General features: G+C 39.8%; 1 protein-coding gene across 6 annotated transcripts in view; it reads right to left on the reverse strand.

The window, feature by feature from the left end:
* ntng1a (netrin g1a) overlaps window positions 1-20292 on the reverse strand; it is a 107319-nt gene that overhangs the window by 45233 nt on the left and 41794 nt on the right. For all 6 annotated transcript variants that reach the window (XM_044340216.1, XM_044340221.1, XM_044340220.1 and 3 more), the window contains exon 3: window positions 11370-12013. In XM_044340216.1, the coding sequence (XP_044196151.1) occupies window positions 11370-12013 (644 nt within the window). The remainder of the gene's footprint in view (window positions 1-11369; window positions 12014-20292) is intronic.

Genomic DNA, 20292 nt, shown 5'->3' on the forward strand with positions numbered 1-20292 from the left:
GTTATGTTTTTCCAGATGTAATTTACTATGCGAGTGTTGCCAACATCTCCCCCCACCCTGTACTAGTTACCGAATCATCAGTGTGGTGGTGGGGGCTGCAAGTGAAGGAGAGGTCAATGAGGGGATTAGTCATGAAACCCTGACAGGAGGGCCCATTATGAAGACGGCTGCAGCCGACAAAGACAGGGGGAAGACACGTTGAAAAAAGGCCTCTCCATTAATGAAATGGGTCACCACATGAATGTTGAATGTGCTCTGTCGACAGCGAGGAAGAGAAAAATGCCTCCGATATGGCTGGTTTCTGTGCCCATGACCCTCTTTCTTGCACAAAAGAGGAAATTGGCCACCCTAACTTGCAGATAAAAAGGCTTTATGAGAAATCAATCTCATTGTAGCCCCTGAGATTGTCATGATTTTAATGGAACTCCATCGCAAACAGTTAGTAAATCATTTAGTTTGTATGGTGGTATTAATGTATAGATCATGATGGAAATTAAAGGTGCTGGCTGCATGGTCTGTATAATCTGTGTGTGTGTGTGTGTGTGCGTGGGTGTGTGCGTGTGTGTGTGTGTATGTGGGGATTTGAGATTGAATTCATGCTGAACTAGAATTGGGTTTATGGAACAAAATATGGCATATAGATATTGTCTGGAGGATATGTTTTCAGCAGAAATGCACACACACATGCAAGCCCATGCACTCAAACACATACACACTTAGCCAGAGTTGTGGACATACTGTATATGTTGCCACCACACCCTACACATAGCTGTGAAGCATGAGTTGTCTCATCATGCAGGGCACATCAGCAGTGCAGTCTTCCAGTCCTAGTCATAAATTCAATTTGTTGTCTGTGCTGGCTACTAATAATGGTTAACCCATTGGGAAAGAAATCGATGTGCAAAATATAAGATCTGCATTATCAGCAATGCAGCACTCAATAAGAAAACAAGAGATATTGTATCAGGTTGAGGTGTAACCTCCAGCTTCTGGAGTGAAAAATAAATGTTGCTTCATCCCTTTAGAAAGGGAGAAGGGAAACGGGAAAGGGATTTGTTGAGGCGTCGCACCACCTGTCCTCTGCTCTGCTGATAAAATCTTCATGTCACTTGTAGCTTTGGTCCTCATATCTCTGGACTCAGTTGATTCCTCTGGCCTGTGATAAATAGTAAGGGATTGGCTCATACAGCTTCTGTGGGTTCAATGTCAGGCACATGGTGGCTTATCACTTGATAATAATTGTAAATGAAGCTTTCAGTGTGCATGATTTTATCTCACAACTTACCTGTTCTGTGCCATTTACACTGTTCTCAGGGTTTGTGTTTTTTTGTCTGTTGTCACTGAAAAATACTACATCTGGATGCTTTCTTTATGAGAAGACCCCACAGGTGAATATAAAAGAGAAACAAAATGATAATCCTATCAGATTTAATTTTACTTGTAAAAATTCAAGCATGTGACCTGTTGATTTTAATTAAATCTTTTTTTGGTTATTACTATCATTAAAGGTACCCTAGGGAATTTCTCGCCACTAGTAGTGCTGTGGAGCATTTTATATATGAGTGGGCCCCCATTATGTTTGATGCAATATATTCTACATATTCCCTCTGCCAGTTTTACATTTTTCTGCTGAATACCAGTTGATGGCTGTAAAGTGCAAATAAGTATAGCAATGTGCTGTGAAGAAAAACAGCAAGCTAGCAAACTAGCTTGACAAGCAGACTTAAAATATTCAAAAAAATTACCTTGCTAAACATGTAACATGTTTGTTAGACACACTGTGCATTTTGGTAAGAAACATGGAATGTAAACATAACTTTTGTTTGTTTACACGAAACTCTGAAGGATACCTTTAAGCTAAAATTTTATTTATAGCAAAAATGCAGATTACATGTCATATAGAGCAACTTTTTCTTGGTGAATAACATCACCATGCTTTTTTTCATTTTATTGTATGCTTATAAATAATAAATAATGCAAAATCAATACATTATGTTTTATTATTTGCAAATGACCAAGAATATTTTTAAACTGTTTCTCCTCAAACAAACTGAAAGAAACAGTTGTAGTTGTTAAAATATTATCAAATTGTGATGCTTTAACTAGCTGCTAATTTTGTGCTTGGTGAAGTACTGCTATTATAATAAATATAAACAACTGTTATTTGTTTTGATTTGTTGTAATTTATTGTTATATTTTCTTTTACAGTAAGTGAAGCATATTCAATCTGTGAAAGACTGCATTTTTCACCTCAACAATCTGCCTCTAAAATCACCAGTGATTCTGAAGCTATCTATCTCAAAAGCAAAGACTGTCACCCTCACCCAGGTGCCTTTCCTCACACAACCTACGCCTACAGGTTTCTATAGATAAATACTGCTTCTGCTGTAAAACTTCATTCAGGCTGGAAACAGCAGTGAGCAAACACTCTGCTGTTTGTGTTGTGAATATTAAAAAATTGAAATATCATGGGCCTTATGAAAGTGCAGTACAATAGGTTTAAGCTGGATTGTCTTTGGAAAGGGGCAACTCAGCAAACAGAGACTAAGCAGTCAAAATCCATCCCTCTTTCATCCTGCCATTGGTATGTGAGAGTGGTAGGGAGCGAGGGGAAAGACACAGACGGTTTTAAAAGAAAAGAATCTGTGCTTGAGAAAAAGGCAGTTTATACATGGAAACAGTCTAGGACTTAAAAGTCCACCTTAGCACTCAAACTCATATTCACCTTCTAAACACACAGGGTGGATAAAATGCATTACTCAGACAGATGCCCTTGAACACTGAGTATTACGTTTTTGTTTGATATTCAAAACAAGAGATATCTTTTTTCTCTTAACTAAAGCAACACTCACATTGCACAACTTGTTTTTCTTCACAAAGAACTTTTCATTTGCTAAACAGGGGGCCTTGGATACCTGTTTTTTTCCTTTTTTGTCACTTTTTTATCCACATTGTACGGGGTCTGAATGTTATAGATATGGTAATTTTCAACTGAGAGTTATACATGAACCTCACCCCTCAAACAAAACATGGCTGTCAGACTCTCCAGTGTTTCAGACCTATTGTATCTGACAGATAATAGCTGATCAAAACAGAGTAGATATGGTGGAATATGTATGACACCGGGTTCTGCATTTTTACAAAGTGTCTGTTTTGGTAATGAGCTGGAACCCCATGTGAGGTTTAGACTAACAAAATTCACTAAATGAATAGGACTGCAACATGTATTTAGAGGTACATCCCAAAAAAAACATCAGTCACTTATGTCCAATTTATTTGAAAATCATTTCAAAACAATTAAATATGTGATTTCTGTGAGGTGGTACTTTCTCTGAGGAAAATGCAATGCCTGTTTTCTCTTAAGATTAAGCTCATTAACTGATGTTTACGCCTTGGGTTAGGTAAGATTCACTTTCTTAAACTCCATTTGTATTCTCTATCTTACAGAACCAAGTGCAATAGATAATAGCATACCCATTTAAAGATTAGAAAGGTATGTGAATAATAAAAAATGCAATGTATGAATGGGTTGTGAATAAGAAATATTGTGCTCTGGCATGCAAATCTAAACATCTTTCATGGAATCATCTGATACTATTTGTACGACATCACAATGTTAAAACCTGGTCAATAGTGAAAAAGCAAAGCTATAAGTGTCTGAACAAAAATATCTCATATCAGTCACTTTCAGCCTTATCACAGGTTATACTATGCTAAATATGCAGCTAATATAGATTTTGCTACATGAATAGCTCTAAAATGTCCAGTCCTGCCAAATGATGGCTGTGCAATGACTTCACATGACCCTAATGAATTATATGTGGCTTAAATTTGGTGGTAAAATGCCCGTGCTGCTGTATATCTACCATTACAAGAAAATTAAGAAAAATGTGGCCACTCTCCCTAATAAGAGCTAATTAAGCTTCTCAACCAATGATTGATTGACAGGAGAAACATCACCACACAGAATATTTCTGTCCCGACATCCAGCATCAAGCCCCTTTTTGTCCATCGCCATAGGGGACACAGGTGTGGCAGCGATGGTCCGATTTTGCCAGCAGCCATATGCAGATGACTCTGCACAGGCAGCTGTGGCCTCTAGAAACAGTGCACTACGCTCTACTGCTGCTTAAGTGATGCACCTCATATTCTGCATCCGCCTATGCCCTATCAAATCTGCCTTCTCCTCATATTCTTTTTTTTTTTCTTTTTTTTTTTTTAACCTTCATGGTTCACATGTGTATTGCTTGGGGAGGTTTCTGCAGCTGGGAATATCCAATTAATTGGATAGGGAGGTCAGATTCTATAATAATACAGCCTCACAAGGAAACACGCCCACTACAGCTGGCTTTGAGAAAATGACTGAAAGTGGTAAATACTGAACACAAACCAGTGAAAACAAATTCCCCATTTTTATTCTCATTATCTATGTAAACACATGTTTTAAACGTGAAGCCAAAGCATGAGCTGCATGAGAATGAGGAGGGCATTGCAGGTGTTGAGGCTGGTTAAAAACTCTACGAGGACAGATGGAACTAATACGTCATATCAGGATTTATTGTAGGCAGGGATATTTCTCTCTTTTGCCAGCTTGTCCCCGCTTCTCTGCAGCTGCGGGTTGGTCCAAAAAAACTTTGAGATGCTCTGTTGTCCAAACACTATTACTTATGCATACGTTTCAAAGATATGATAGCCTTATCAAGCATGGCACTACCAGAGCATGGGAACAGGGTGAGTGAAAAGTTTCTGCCCTGCCTGATAAAAATTTCTTTTGAGCTTCTCAACCTGGCAGACTCAAGCAGGGAGGGCGTCAGCTAGAGACGAACTGAGGGAGGAGGATCAAAGGCAGAGAGGTGGAAAAATGGCCTGGACAGAAGTCAGGAGTGACAGGTGATGTAGGTGTTGATGGGGAGGAGGAAGAAAGAGACAAAAGGAGTAGCGAGGCAGCTGGGAGGTTTTGTAGAATCTAAGGCAACGACTGAATGGTTCATTGAGTTCTATCGGTTCTGTAAAGTAACACAGATGCAAGGAGAGTTAAAATGTCATACTGAGATAAATGAAGGTTCCTGTCAGCTCAAAAGCAGAACACCTGCTCATTGACGTCAACTGACTCTCAAACGTCTAATGTGGACTTCACAGTTCATTGTTTCTGCACAAATTAAAAGTAGAGATCTGCTAAACATTGTGCTAAAGTTCCAAGCTATTAGAACTGAACTTGAAAATCTTTAGACAAAGACATGGGAACCTTGGACCTTCAATGAGGGGAGTGATGATATTTCAGTTGCAAACTGGAGGTCACCAGTTAATAAAGCATCTTCTGCTTCCTCTCCCCGTGGACCCACAAGTGTAGGATGGCAGACCGTCCAACTGAGCTGACTCAAAACACAGCTGAAATAAATAAAAGACATTTTCACCGAGCGCTTTGAAGTGAGAGGGAGGATAAACAAGAGCAGGGAGGGGAATAAGGCGAGCGTATGTCAAAGGACAGATTGAAGCAAGAGAACAATTTAATTGCATGTTGTTGATTTGTTGTCCAAGTGCTCCATTCACAAAAACACACTACACCCAGTGATTAGCATTGCAATATTTACTGTATGAAGTAATTGCCTAAATAAATATGACAAAAAATCGATTTATATTTCAGTATGTGCTAATAGGCAGTGGTAGACTGTCACTATAGTACAACATGACACTATTTTATACTTGTACTCCACTACTTTTCAAGGGAAATACTGAACTTTTTACAGTTACGGTTACTAGTTACTTTACAGATTAAGATTTTGCATAAAGAAACATACAATGGGCTTTGAAAATGCCCTGTTAAGATTAAACCAGTTCCCAACCTTTTTGGCTTATGAAAAAGCCAAAAATGTCTTGTTGTGTATGAGTTGTTTCACCAAAGATTCATTTCAGGTCTAAATTTCTTAGATGGTTTCATTTAAATTACTGTTTGATGTCCAAAGAGGTTAAATGATCCGATATTTCACAAAAACCAAAGATTAGAGAAAAGTTTAGAAGATTAATAGAAATTTGTGTGCACTTTGTTTTATTTTTAATAAATGTCATAAATAATAATATATTAATCATAGGGGCTTTTTTCTGCAGAATGAGTACTTGATACTGAGTAAGTAGTAAAGTAAGTACATTTTACTGTGCTTCTGTAGTTTTACTTACATAGAATTGTAAATACTTCTATTTTTGAATTGTGGTACTGGTACTAAACTTAGGGATGTGAACACTTCCTCCTCCACTGCTAATAGGTTAGTTGATTTAAAAACTGCTGCACAGCTTTACTGCACAAAGTAACATTACTTTAGGTCTGGTAATGGGTAAAGGGCAGTGTATGTACATATAAATAAATAAATAAATAAATATATTCTTCTCTTGCCTTTAAAGAATATTCTATTCTTTAAAGGCAAGAGTGGTACCAGTGGTAATCGGAGCACTGGGGGCTGTGACCCACAAACTGGGAGAGTCCAGGTACAACATCTGAGGTCTCTGTCCAGAAGAGCACAGTCCTAGAAACAGGTAGGATACTGCGCAGAACCCCCAAACTCCCAGGCCTCTGGTAGAGGACCCGAGCTTGAGGAAGACACACCATATAATTTATTTAATGTATTTATATTTATTTAACCAGGTAAAAGTCTCATTGAGATTAAAATCCCTTTTCCAAGACCTGGCCAAGAGAGCAGCATAAACATTGCTACAACAATAAACAAAAACAATACAAACAGACAACTAAAATTGTCTCACACTACAAACCAATGAACACAATACCCACTTAATAAAAAAAGTGACAGAATGATAAATGGAGGGCAGAATGAACTGGTTCAATGATCACAACCACTTTATACTACTGCCCTTTAAGTGGTACCCGCATCACTATCTTCCTGTATTTCCTCTTTGATGAGTCACCCTGGACCTAAAGAAAATACAACATAAACACACAGCAAATCATTTTGACTTATAGCCTCATTGACTCTTGAAATACTTCACTGAACTCATTTGTGCTGGACTAACAAAAGGCTGTGGGTCATTTGATTACAGCCACATGTTAGTATAAAACCAACATGTGGCGTGGATGTTAACAGATGGTGCAAGTTAACTGGACCGATCGTTTGGCCTGTCCCACACACATGGCATTCTCCCACACAATGAGTAATACAGACTGCTGATTCCAAAAAAGGCTGAAATGCAGAGCACAGCCCAATGTAAATAGATGCCTATGGTGGCATTGAGGGAGAGAGAGAGAGACTAAGGAGGGTAGACAAGTGGAATGACTTATTCAAGGGGGAAGTGGGCAGGAAGAAACATGAAATTAGCACAAACAGATTTTCTGTCGACTCCAGGCAGGGCTAAGAGCAAGCCAAGCACTGTGGAGGGAGAGTGAGGGAGGGAGGGAGGAAAAAAAAAAGAAAAGCAGATTGACTTCTTGTTTGTTCCTCCCTTAGGGGAGATCCGATAGAGCCATCACTCACCAAATTGCTGATCTGTAGTTGAAACAGCTGTATCCAAAGCACACATGCATACACTGTGTGCCAATATGACCTGTGCACTGTGGGAGAGATGAACTATGCAATCTCTTAGGGACTGTGCCAGATGATCTCTTTTCTTTATCACACATTTGAATATTAGAGCAAGTGTGGACATGACCCAAAAATAATACAGAATAATAGCAGTGCTTTTGTAATGATAATTCATCCACAATGTTAGTGTAATGCGCTACATTGCACTTAATACTTGCAGTGGTTTTATTGCAAAACATGCAGTTTAATAAACCCTTACCCCAATCTTAACCACACTGTAGTTTCCATACAGAGACTTTGTAAATTCTAAAAATATTGGCACTAAATGTAAAATTGTCCAATATTGACATTATTATATGGCGATAGATTTGAGTCAATCAAACATGCAATGTGCCAAAATACTAATATATATTATTTTAAGTGACCAAGAAGGATACCAGTGGTTGCATTCTGTTGGCAGTGGCAACGGACATAGCAATAGGATTACAGATATATTTCATACCAGTTATAGCCTAATTTTGGATGTTTCTAGCATTTAATATATTTTGAGATTTTATCCCAATCCAAACAGTGATGATCCGACTGATTTCACATTAGGTGAATTTACATGTAGAAAGATGAATTTTATTCTTATATTTACATATAGAAATGTTTGCATTCAGAAGAACATCAGAAGTCAGTGTAAACTGACAGTGTAAACTCTCCCCCCTCAGAATTCAGTGGGGAGAGTTAAAATGCAGCAATATCCTGAGATGTTGGGGTTCATTGTCAGTGTGGGCTTCACACTCACTGAACAAGACTTGCTTTCCGTGAGGCTGAAGGGAGTCTAGACCAGAAAAAGGCAGTGCATCTAATAACCAATTCACCCCTTCGAGTGAATTACCTGTCTACCCTGCAGTCAAAGTGACTGTGAACCCTTGAGGTCTTTTCTGACCTTCCCTGATAATGCCTCGCGGCATATATATGCTTTGGAAATTGAATCACAACTCCCACAGGCACAAGGGTAAATTGGTGAAACAAACTTTCTCTTCCCTATCTTCTGTTTTGCTTTACACAAACAGGGTAGAAACAAGCTGGAAATTCAGTTTCTGATATGGGGCTTGCATTATTATTTAGCCCTGACGGCAGGAGAAAAGTTTGGAACTAATAGCACAAGTAAAAATGCGGTGCCTTATTGGGAGGTTACCTCAGAGTTTGGCCTATAAAAGGATTGTCCTGGTAGATTTTGGCAATTAAAAACCATAACGGTGCTTTGATTAAAAAGGAAAAAAAAAAAAAAAAGCACCAAAATATCCCTTCTACAGTTCTTGTTACGGGTATGTGGTTGGTGTTTATCTCTGGAGTGGCGGTACAGGGATGGAATGGGGCTGGGTTCTCGTATATAATTCAAGGCAGAGATCCAGAACCCCTTCGGAGACAAGTCTACTCTGCACAGGAGAAATAGAGCGAGACGGGGAGGGGGGGACAGAGCCTGAAAGAGTGAAACAGAGAGCTAGAAAGAGATCCTTTAGTAGCCTGAATCTTCTCCAGCTTTAATTACACTGTATTGATCACAGGCGGGAGGGAGGAAGAGCAGGAAGGGGGGTCGAGCGAAGAGGGAGACACAGTTGGCGAAATTGCAGGCTGTAGTTACTGTAAAGCATGTAAAAAAAAAAAAAGGCAGAGCAATTATGCCAAAGTCATACGGTAGATAATTAGAAAATCCTCCAAACTCTCCACGCTTTCTGTCTCCACACGCCCATTTAACACTGCTGATACAATAAAACAGTGAGGGTGTCAAATTCATTTAAGTCACTTGGCACTATGCATTGTTCACATCCATCTCACAGCTGCATGCTTGGTTTGATTTGAAATTCTTTGCATCGATTTTTCTCTCCCCAGTGCCTTTGGTCTGGCCCTTTCTTGTAATCAACCATAATAGAATGGTCATGCATGACACTTCTGGCTTCCCTGTAACAACTTTAGCTACATGTCACAGATGCAAAGAGATGTACTTCTGCAAAGTTGTGCCTCTTCCCTTCTTTCTCTATCTTTTCTAGGTTGACCTACTTTGGCAAAGAGCTTAGGTTCCTTTCTTTGTTTCTCACACTGTTGTGGCAAGGCCAGAAAATCGGCAAGCTCTCCTACGGTATTTTCCTCCACCCCCTCCACCCACTTTTGATCCAGGCGGATGGCAGCCGAGTCCAGCACAGTGAAATATGCCAGATTCAACCTCACTGCCCCTGCAAAATCGCTCCCACCGAGTCCCACAGAACTGTATTCCGGGGGTTAAGGAGCTTATGTCTCGTATACGACGCATGGAGAAAGGGGCTGAGCAGTGATTCGCCATGGGAGGGGAAAAAGGAGAGTGAAGCCTCTCTCTGTGTAGACTGTATCTCATTATGGCTGAACTGTGTGTTACCTTTGGTAAACCATTGGGAACATTTCTCAGGCGAGCGTCACTCTAAAAGCAGCGGGCTAGTAAACGATCGCAGCCCGACAGTGGCGCACAGCCATTGCTCAAATCTACAGCCCCACAGGGATGTATGAGTTCGGTCATGATTAGTCAGATAAAATAAATAATCTGCGCTTATGACAGCCCCCTTCATTTCAGCGGATGTTGAATGGATGCCCCATCCAACTCTTTTGTGTTAGTAAATTCCCTCCAGTTAGTTTTGCTGAATGACCTTCTCAATCACGAGAAAAGTCAAAAATTCAATTTCTGAACGAGGCATTCATTATCATAGCCCCTTGTGCTCAAGGGTACCTGCCCATTTACAGTGCAATGAGCAATGTGTAGTATGGCTGTACTCCATTTTAATGGCATATTAAGGAAATCAACAAATTAGAGATTCATTAAATTGCTTGAAGGCATTTGACATTATTAGTGTAAATAATGTCACAGCAGCTAACATATTATTGCAATATAACTATGTATCAGCCAGTGTAGCACGAGGATGCCAACAATTAAAGTCCCATTATTTTCTTAAATTGTTACCTGATGCTGATCCTAACATTCAGCTCAGGAAACTTTGATTTACTTTTTCACACAGCCATAATGGTATCAGCCATTGACACTACTAATCTTTCTATTTGTAGTCACCTTCCCAAGTCTATCTCCAGGCTGAGGCACACTGTGACACAGCCACTGTTGTGAGCCATAGTCTGGCAGTCTGACTTCAACACTTCTACCCATATCCTCAAATTGTTGTGACGTTCCGCTGCTCTGCACTTCTGTACTGCGAGCCTCTCATGTGTGAAGAGCAAAACAAGAGTAATTAAATCTTCATTCCTCCAACCCTACAACCATATTCACATCTGTTAAATTGAAAAACCACACAGTGTAAAACAGATCCACTTAAGTCTATGCCCCAGTGACTCTTGTAGTAGCGTCAAGAAGCTTTTGTCAGCCTTTCTGCTAACAGTATAATGGCGTCTTGTTTTCATGTTATATGACCCTCTGTGGGTTCCGTAAATCAAACACTAATTACAACGTTCAGTGACCTGACAGCTGAAATGCTACCTCTAATGTCTTCCATAGGCTAATAGACAGACAGCTGAGTGAATTTGGCGTCCAAAATACAGTAGAGTGCTTCAGCAAGCCATAAGCAGCTTGGTTAATTAAGACATGCTGACAACTGGTGAACTCGGCACATCATTATAGATCTGCTGCCTAATTGGAAAGAATGGTAACGGTAAACACATTTTTCTTCACTATTGGGTAGCTGTACTGTAGTTGCAACAAAGCTACAGAGAAACCACAGAAGTTCTGGTCTACAGAATCATTATTACAACATCAATCCTAAAAGTGTTCAGTCTGAGAGTTAGCCCAAGAGAAAGCATGTGTGCAAAAGAATTTCTTACCTGCCCTGAACTTTGATGTCAGAAATGGCATAGAAGTATCTGGACAGGTTGTTCTCGTCCACCATCGTAGCTCCTGTGGCAGGCCGGAGCAGGCGGATTCTCAGGTCTGTGATGGTGAAGAAGTCCCTCAGGTTCTTGGTGGTGTCCAGTTGACCGTAAAGTGAAGCCATGTTGTGGAGCCGGGGCCCGGCAAACAGCGCAAAGCGGTCCTTGATCTCAAAGCGCACCGTTTTGTCATACTTCCACACATAACCTCTTGAGTAGTCCTCAGTGCAGATGATGTCCAGCAGGGTATGCTGGGTCAGGTCCTGCACCGTCTTGGGCTCCATGGTGAAGGCGTCCAGGCAGTCAGTGGCATAGAACTGGTAGGGCTGCCAGGTTCGTCCATAGTCCAGCGACTTTTCTAGGACCATCTGTTCGGGCCGGCCTGACTCGAAGGTGAGGACGATGTCGTCTGTCAGCTCGATGGTCTTGTTCCAAGATAGGGTGATGTTGACCAGGAGGGCCTTGGGGTACTTTTTCCAGGATGTGGACTGCCAGAAGGTTGTGGGGTTACGGCCCTCGATGTCGAACATGAGCTCTGGAGGATGGGCAAGCTCCTCGGTGCTGGCGTCACATTCATTATTACACATGTAGGGGTTTTCCTACACAGAGAAATCAGAGAAGAAGAAGAGAAAGTAAAGAAAACTTGTTAGTCGTGGTGAAATGTAACAAATCAAGACATTTTCAGAGTTGATTAAATTTTATTCCAATAAATCAATGTAAGCATGGCATATTGTCTCTCATATACCACCATGCTTGGTAGTAATTTACAGATTTGTCAAGCTTTAAGTTTCTCATGAAACAGGCTGAATTTCATCAATTGTAAATACACATGCTCTGCAGTCTGTAAAGTGCAGTCTGTATTTGAATATTATTTGAGGGCATTTGGCTTTGTGTTGCACATTTATCTTTTGTGAGTCTGCCTACACTGTTAACTCTTATCATTTTTGCATTGTTACATAATTAACTATAATTATCTTAATTTAGGACTGGGACTAATATGACATGTTTAATGTCTCTTGCTCACGCATGTTGGCATTGTTTATGTGTAAAATGGCCATGAGGAATATAAAACCTCCTAAATAACCGATTGGATTAACTGAATATCACTCTAAAAGGAAGCAAATAACTGCCTCTTTTGGCATATTTTTGCACAGTGAGCTCACTGGGTCTGCAAATATCTTTAGTTGATCTTTTTCCTTATTAATTTATTGCCAATTTGATTCGTATCACTGAGTACATTCGCTCTTTCAAACGGGTTGTGCACATTAGTTCACCTAAATCCTTTGGACCATTTAATCATTTCCATCATTACTTAATTCAGAGAGGGCTAACTGGATGTCTATTTTCTCACTCATGTCTGAGTTTGACTTGTGGGTTTCGAGTTTCTTTGCAAGCTTTAAATTCATCAAGCCCCTTGCCTGAAAGAGGTCTTTCCAAAAACATTTGTCCGATTTACCACAAATCATTACCAGGCAATGTTCTCTCCTTGCTCCCTGGGGGCTCAATCTGGCTGTCAGGGGGAGCAGGCACTCCTCCAGGAGGACCTTTCAAGTGCTACAAGCTCCAATTTATCAGGACAAGATAATCCACTATTTGATTAGGTGAGAGATGTCACCCTGTGCGTGTGTGCATGTGTGTGTATATGTGGGAGTGAGTGTGGTGATGTGGTGAGGAAACATGGAAAGGAGCAGACCGTCTGATGTAAGACAGTCTAATGAAGCAGTGAGGCAGAGATCGAGTAAGTTAGAGGGAGAAACAGCTCCATTCGACTAATAAGCTTTGCAAGTTTTTCCTCGTCCTCCAAGGCAAGGTGACAATGAAACAGGGCTCTGTCAGGCCTTCTGACTGTTGGAGGGCCCCATTAATATCCTGTCTGGACCATCCCCTACAGGTTTCTCCCAGCACTGGACAGCGGTTGCTGGGAAGAGATGGAAGGAAAAAGAAGGCAGGCTGGCAGTGGAAAATTCCACTTAGGTTTTAGTATACCATCTCATGGTGGGAGGTTAGGTGTGCCATTAACTACAGCATCTGGTGCACCGTGTACCCACAGACAGATGTGTAATAACTCATACGCGACAGTTATGCCTGCTTAGTGGGTGTGGAGTGTCTAAAAAATGCACTTGGCATGCAGGATGGCTCTCGGTGTTGTGGCTTGTTGGATATGTGCATTCGAGCTGCAACTACTGAGGGAGACCTAAAACTGTTAAAGTCAGAAGGAGAGAGAAAACCGCATGCTTTAATGATTATAATTACAAAATATATAATAATAATGACAACACAAAAATATACAGTATTTACACTGTTCCACACTAACTGAACTACAGAAGAAGTACAATTGAAGAGCTTTACTGAAGAGCATTTGGTCATCAGCACTTTCCCTTTAAAAGTGGTGCCATTCAAATTTGAATTTCTATTGCATGTTGTTTAAGACAGTTGTATTTTGATTAAATCTTTACCTTCAGATCAGGTTTTCAATTATGCGATACTTTTACATTTTCTTCTTGCCCTCATACAATTTGTCTTTGCAACTGAAATTTTTGCTTCAATGTCACTTATAAACAGTGCTAGAAGAGGTACCCTTAAGTATAAGTGGATATACCTCAATGTTAAAAATACTCCGGTCTTCCATTCAAAATCGTATTAAGTAAAGGGACAGAAGTATCGTAAGCTAAATTTACATTATGTATCTAAAGTAATAACACTGAAAATGAAGCAGAATTGTGCCTGTGTTTGTTGTATTTCTATTATATAAGATATAATAGAAATATTAATTACTGATGTGTGAACATGTAAGCAGCATTTCAGTGTTGTAGTTAGTCAAAGTGAGGCTGATTTACTTTATAACTACTTTATATACACCATTGGACAGGTTCGTCTTTTAGAATTCTTCATATTTTATATGTCCAAAGGTTCTGTATATAAAATATTATTCTGCAAAGTAACTAGGAACTGAAGCTGAAAGATAAATGTTGTTGAGTAAACAGTATTTTACTCTAGAATGTAGTGGAGTGTAAGTATAACATAACAGAAATACAGTTCTTGAGTAAAAGGACAATTACATTCCACGTCTTATGAATGCATTTATGCCACCATTAGCCCATACAGTAGTATTCCAGTGTGAGTTTGATCCGGACTGCCAAAAGCCAAAACCTCTGTTTGTAAAACTAAAGCTACAGTGAAGCCTCTACTGTACCTCTGGACTGAAGATTGAGAATAAGCAAGCAGTTCTTAGAGTGTCTTTGTGCAAGTGAATGTATCATGTCTGAGGTCAAACTTTTTGTTCTTTTCTGTCTAAATCAGGCAGATCCAATGATCAGCTATTACTGTAACACCTCCCCCCCATCCTCACCAGCACATCTCTGTAATCAGACAAAGATGTATCCCTATCGATCCCCGCAGCCGAGCAGCTGAAAATCTGCTGCGTGTAGCACCTGGCAACCTCGGCCAGTCGTCCAGCGCTCCCCCGAACACACAGGTTAAAAACCTTTCATTACTGTCTCCTCCGCTTCTCGCCTTGCGACAAAATACCGCCTTTATGAAGATCAATAACCTCAATGGTCAGCCCGGAGAAGAGAAAGGAGATAAAATGCTGAGTATAAGGCCTCGTGAAAATCAATGGCAGATTTCTGTGTTTTACTGTAGGGCACCACTGAGGGCTCTGTTAGCCGATTAATGGTTTGGCACACATTAAAATAATTGACAGCGCCCGGCACGGCAACGCAGCATTTCTGTAATTACAAAAGATGTTTCTATTAATCTCAGTGTGATGATAAGTGGCCAAGATGGGGGACAGCCATCACAGATTACAAAGCCAGCACCGAGGTTGCTGGAGCGGAAAGGTCACGCTAAATTGGCGCTAATAGAGATGCCGTCAAGCCACCCAAAACACACCGGCTTAATCCGATTATTAGCATTGTGATGCAGTGAGACAGTGGGAGTGTGTGTGTACAGGTGCATTGTTGTATAGCAGCATGTACGTGCTTGTGTGCGGGTGTAGTATGTGTTTCACAAATTATCATGAAGCTGCTCTAAATTCCTCTGGCGTTGTCCCCATTACTGTCAAACTGTTCAGGCTAATTTTACCAACCAACTAGAGTAATAAAAATCAACAATGCAGCAACACAGAGGATAATAAATTAGACTAATTCCATTCAGCTGCACTTCACAGACCAGCGTTATTTTTAGTGTCTAGGTCATGGGGAAATGTTTTTCTCCTGCTTTGCCAACCAAGGCTTTTAAACATGTTACAGAACAATTTGCCTGATGCACTCACGGTCTTCATATCACTTGTCTGAAGCAATTTACCTCAGAGACATTTGCAAATCAAGGTATCATTTCAGTTCTGACATCTTTCGCTGTGCCTCTATAACTGCAACAGTTAAATGAACAACGATCAATCTATCATCTAAACAACTAGAGTTCTTAAGTTAAAAATATGCTTCTCTGCTGCACCTTTAACAGGAAAAGGCATGCAAGCTTTATCCTCTGAAAAATTCTTCATACTTTTATGCAAATTCTCACATTTTTTATGATTTATTACTTGACTTGAATATGTGAATATCTACTGGTCATTCCTGGAAAACATAGACGACTGCATATCACAGGTGTTTTCTCATTGTAGCACTATACACAAGAGGAAAAGAGGGGTATCATCTTACAGGCTTCAACCTTTACCCTGACAAAGTACCCTAAAGAGCAAACCTTTATTTGAAAAGTTGCTCTGACCAAGGGGGTAGGGAATATTTTATGCCATTTTCCTCATTGGCCGAGGTCACAGTTGGGATCCATTAAAAGTAGATATGGGTATATATATACAAAAGAGGTGTAGAGCAGATAAGTAACTGAGGTTTTGACCGTGTCCAGGTTTAAAATAAGATATGAGCGTGGTGGCTGACAGCCTTGGCCAGGCTACACCGTATCCGCTGATGGAGGATGGGACTTGGGGGAATATAAATTTACCAACTGCTGACAAGCCATCTAGATAGATGGGCTCCCACCAATCAAATCAATCCGTTTGTGTGACAGATGTCTTGGACTTGTAACCCAGATAGCAAATTGAGTCTATCCTCCATCAATTCCTCCTTGTACCCTTTCCTCTTCTCTCTTTCTTTCTCCTCTTTACTTTTCCAATAACAGTTTTAATTTCAAAAGTGATTAGTGTGCACACTGCTTTAAACAAGTAACTTTATAACCTTTTTTTTTTAAAGAAGCAAAAAATGTATAATTCTCAATGGACTGACACAGTGAGTCACAGGCAATATTTGTTGAAGCTTTAGCTATTTTATAGCTGCTATATTTATTAGCTATTTCTTATCACTGAACAGACCTAACCTTGCAGAAAATGTTGGATCAGGACTTACTGTATAGTGCATTTCAGATAAAAGAGCACCGACATCAAGATTCAGACTGCCACAGCACTTAAATCAATACAGGCCCTTTTCACAGTTTGACCACTCTCTAACTTTTTAAATCTGTAAAAATAAAACAAGAGGCAATCAAATTCATTGAATTAATGTTGTCTAAGTTAAGCCTTTCCTGTAGTGTTTCCAACTTTCATGTAGCTGAGCTTCAGTGCCTGTCACAAAAGGAAATAGGAAGGAAATGCAATGTTTTTTTTATTATTACCGGTACAATACAACTGCTGTGTGCATATCCTGGATCAAACACTTTCAAAAAAGTAATGATTAATGAGCTTCTGCACCCATCTCTGACTCTCTGTATTCACCTTCAACATTATCAGATTTACCTTAACAATAAAACACAGTTAAATAAATCAAAACACACACATGCAATGCTGCCTATGCTGTCACTAAAAACCAAGATAGAGACTAAAGATAGATGGAGAGTGATCAGAGGAGTTTGTCACTAAACACATAGATACCAAAGCCCAACTCCTAACTCCTAATGAGAGCAACAACTTGTTTTTTTTACAAATTATTAGAACATTGATCTAAATCAAATGATACAACATGACACTGTGTTATGGGTAGAAAATCTGATGGATTACTTTACTTCACAGAGGGATTGCTCTGTGGAAGAGTTCCTTCCAGTAAAATATGTAAAAACAGGTAATAGCAATACCAGTATGAGACTGTCATGTGAGATGATATCATACCTAAATATCTCTAATATCTGCTATCTCTAATACCAGGATCTTATTGGTTTAAGTGTAATAATACCATCCATCCATCCATCCATCCATCCATCCTCTGTTCTTTCCAAGGTCAGAGGACTAGATCCTTTCCCAGCATGCATTGGACAAAACGTACAATCTATCCTGGACAGGTCAGCTGTCTCTTACAGGGCTAACCATAATATACCATCATATCAAAATTGATTTGACAATAAACGTAACTTATCGGTGAGTAAAAACTGCTACACGCAGCACATTTAAAGTTCAACTTCAGATTGGCATGAATCCACAAAGCAAGTAAATGTATAACTAATGTAAAATCTATGCTGAAATTCTATTATAACTTTGTACGTGTGTGGCCATTTTATTGCATCAACAGTGGAGGATTTCTTGCCTTCTGCCCAGAAATGCACAGTCTCTCCCTTCTTAAATCTATCCATTTCTCTTCCATATTTTTTATATGTACCTCTCTTTCCCCAGCAAGGTGTGTGTGCATGTGAGTAAGATGGGGGGTGGGGGTTAAAGCTATCCCTGCTGCATTAATGAGACCTTGTGTTCCACGATAGATTTCTTCACCCCGACCCAGGGGCTTGATTGAAGCAGCGCTCTCTCAATTTCCAAACCTCTCTCTCTCTCTCTCTCTCTCTCTCTCTCTCTCTCTCTCTCTCTCTCTCCAGTCATGCCAACACCTTTACTGGATCCCCTCTCCCATGGTGATGGGTGGTGCAGACAGAAAGAGGGGCTTAACCTGGACGTGGAATGAATATTGGATGCCAGTGTGACAGATTACAGTGGTAATAGACACCCAGGCCAAATCCTCACAAGGATTACAATCATATTTTCAAATGGCTCAGGGTCGGCCGGAGGTCACTCACATACACACACATACACATACACACACACACACACACATACACACACACACACACCAGGTTCTGCTTGCCGATTGTGTCTTAGATCAGGCATGGTTTTAGCATATATTTTCATATATTTCAATATAGCATTTTGACATAAGTAGTTACTTTTACAATAACCTTTAGGTCAACAAAGTCAAAGCACAGGGCATGAATTGATATTGATGAATTGGCTAAAGATGGTTTAGAGACTTTAAAACACACATTCCCTTACACTAGCATCATGGTGTACTGCAACATGTGTCATCGGTATAAAATTAGTTGACAAAAATTTTGATGATTAATTGTTTAAGTGATTTATCAAGCAAAAAGCCAGCTTCGTTCCAACTTTTGACATATGAGGATTTGTTGCTTTTGTCTTTTATATTTGTCTTTGGCTTTTTGGACTGTTGGTTGGACAAAACTAAGTAAATGTACTGAGAAAAAAATAATAAGGACGTTTGAGTTGAAGCCATACAATCAGTTCCAGCATGACATTTGTTGCACCCTCACACAAACACACAAATACACAAAGAGTACTGGTGCACCACCAACCCTCAACAGCTTGAAGTGAACCGTAGAACGACATCTTAAAGGGTACAACAGATGAAATATGCCGTTTTGTGGCACCAGTGGGGGAAATCCAATACTGATCTAAGGCAGCAAGCTGCACTGTTCAACCACCTTAAGCACCACAGTGTTGGCTGTCCAGTCGACTGAGGGGAGGTTATGAGGCGAGACGATGTGTAAATGTCCTCATGTTGCGTTCATCACTATCAGTGGCGGCGATTTAGGAGATTCATGAGCCTTAAAACAATAGCGAGAAAGCCTTCAGCACGTACCGTCCACACATTCAGAGGCTATAAAAAACAATTTTATATTCCATTATCTTTTATATGGCATTGCAAACCCCACCGGGTGCCACTGCGATATGGTTTGGAGGACAGGCTGATATCCCCTGCTTAAGAGATGGTATATTTGTAAGAGCAAGGCATATACACCCATCAAGAGCCACAGCCAGGGCTTGTTTAATGGCTGTAAGTATACCTCTAACACAGGCAGTAAACTTGACAGGTTAATGGTACAGTACACGGCTTTGGCACAGTTAAGTATAGTTGAGGAACCTTATTCATACAAAGTGTACAGATCACCACATACTTATAATGCAAGCAAGTGTTCTCTTAGGGAAAATAAGACATTTTGGCACTTGAAAGGACCTCATGATCAAAAAAGGAGTGAAAAGGTAAATGATGTTGAATGATGATGACAATTTATTCATTTAATTTAAAATAACTTGTTTGTGTAAAGTGTTGAAAGGTATGAAACCTGTCCAATAAGACAGTTAGTTCCAAACTTAGCTTTTCAGTTTTGGCTTGTTTCTGTCTACAAATTTAGACCCATGGTTCCCAACCATTTTTGTCAGATATGCTCCCATAGCCCTGTCAGATGAACTCAAGTACCCCTTCATGAAATGTGTTCATTTGAATCGATTTTAAACTTATATAAAAGTGGATGTTGTTGTTATCATTTTTTCATACAACTGAACTGTCAATGTTTCATTGGTTTGGTCAAATTCACATTTGTACTACTCTCACTAAGCTGGACATAATTTCAACCATTTATGCATTACTTGTATCTTTTTCACCACTTGTCTAATACTTCAACTGTTTAGCCATGACTTTTAGCTAACTGTTTAGACTTCTAAGCTCACTTGCTAACTAGTTTTCATGTACTCTCAGTAGACAGTCAACATTTAGTGTTCAGGTGTTACAGCTAAGTCAATACAGTATATGGATTTTTTAAAATCATAATTTCTATTTTAGTTTCAAATAATAAAACATTTTTTAGATGA

The sequence above is a fragment of the Thunnus albacares genome, chromosome 21, assembly GCF_914725855.1.
Source record: "Thunnus albacares chromosome 21, fThuAlb1.1, whole genome shotgun sequence".
Classification (NCBI taxonomy): Eukaryota; Metazoa; Chordata; class Actinopteri; order Scombriformes; family Scombridae; genus Thunnus; species Thunnus albacares.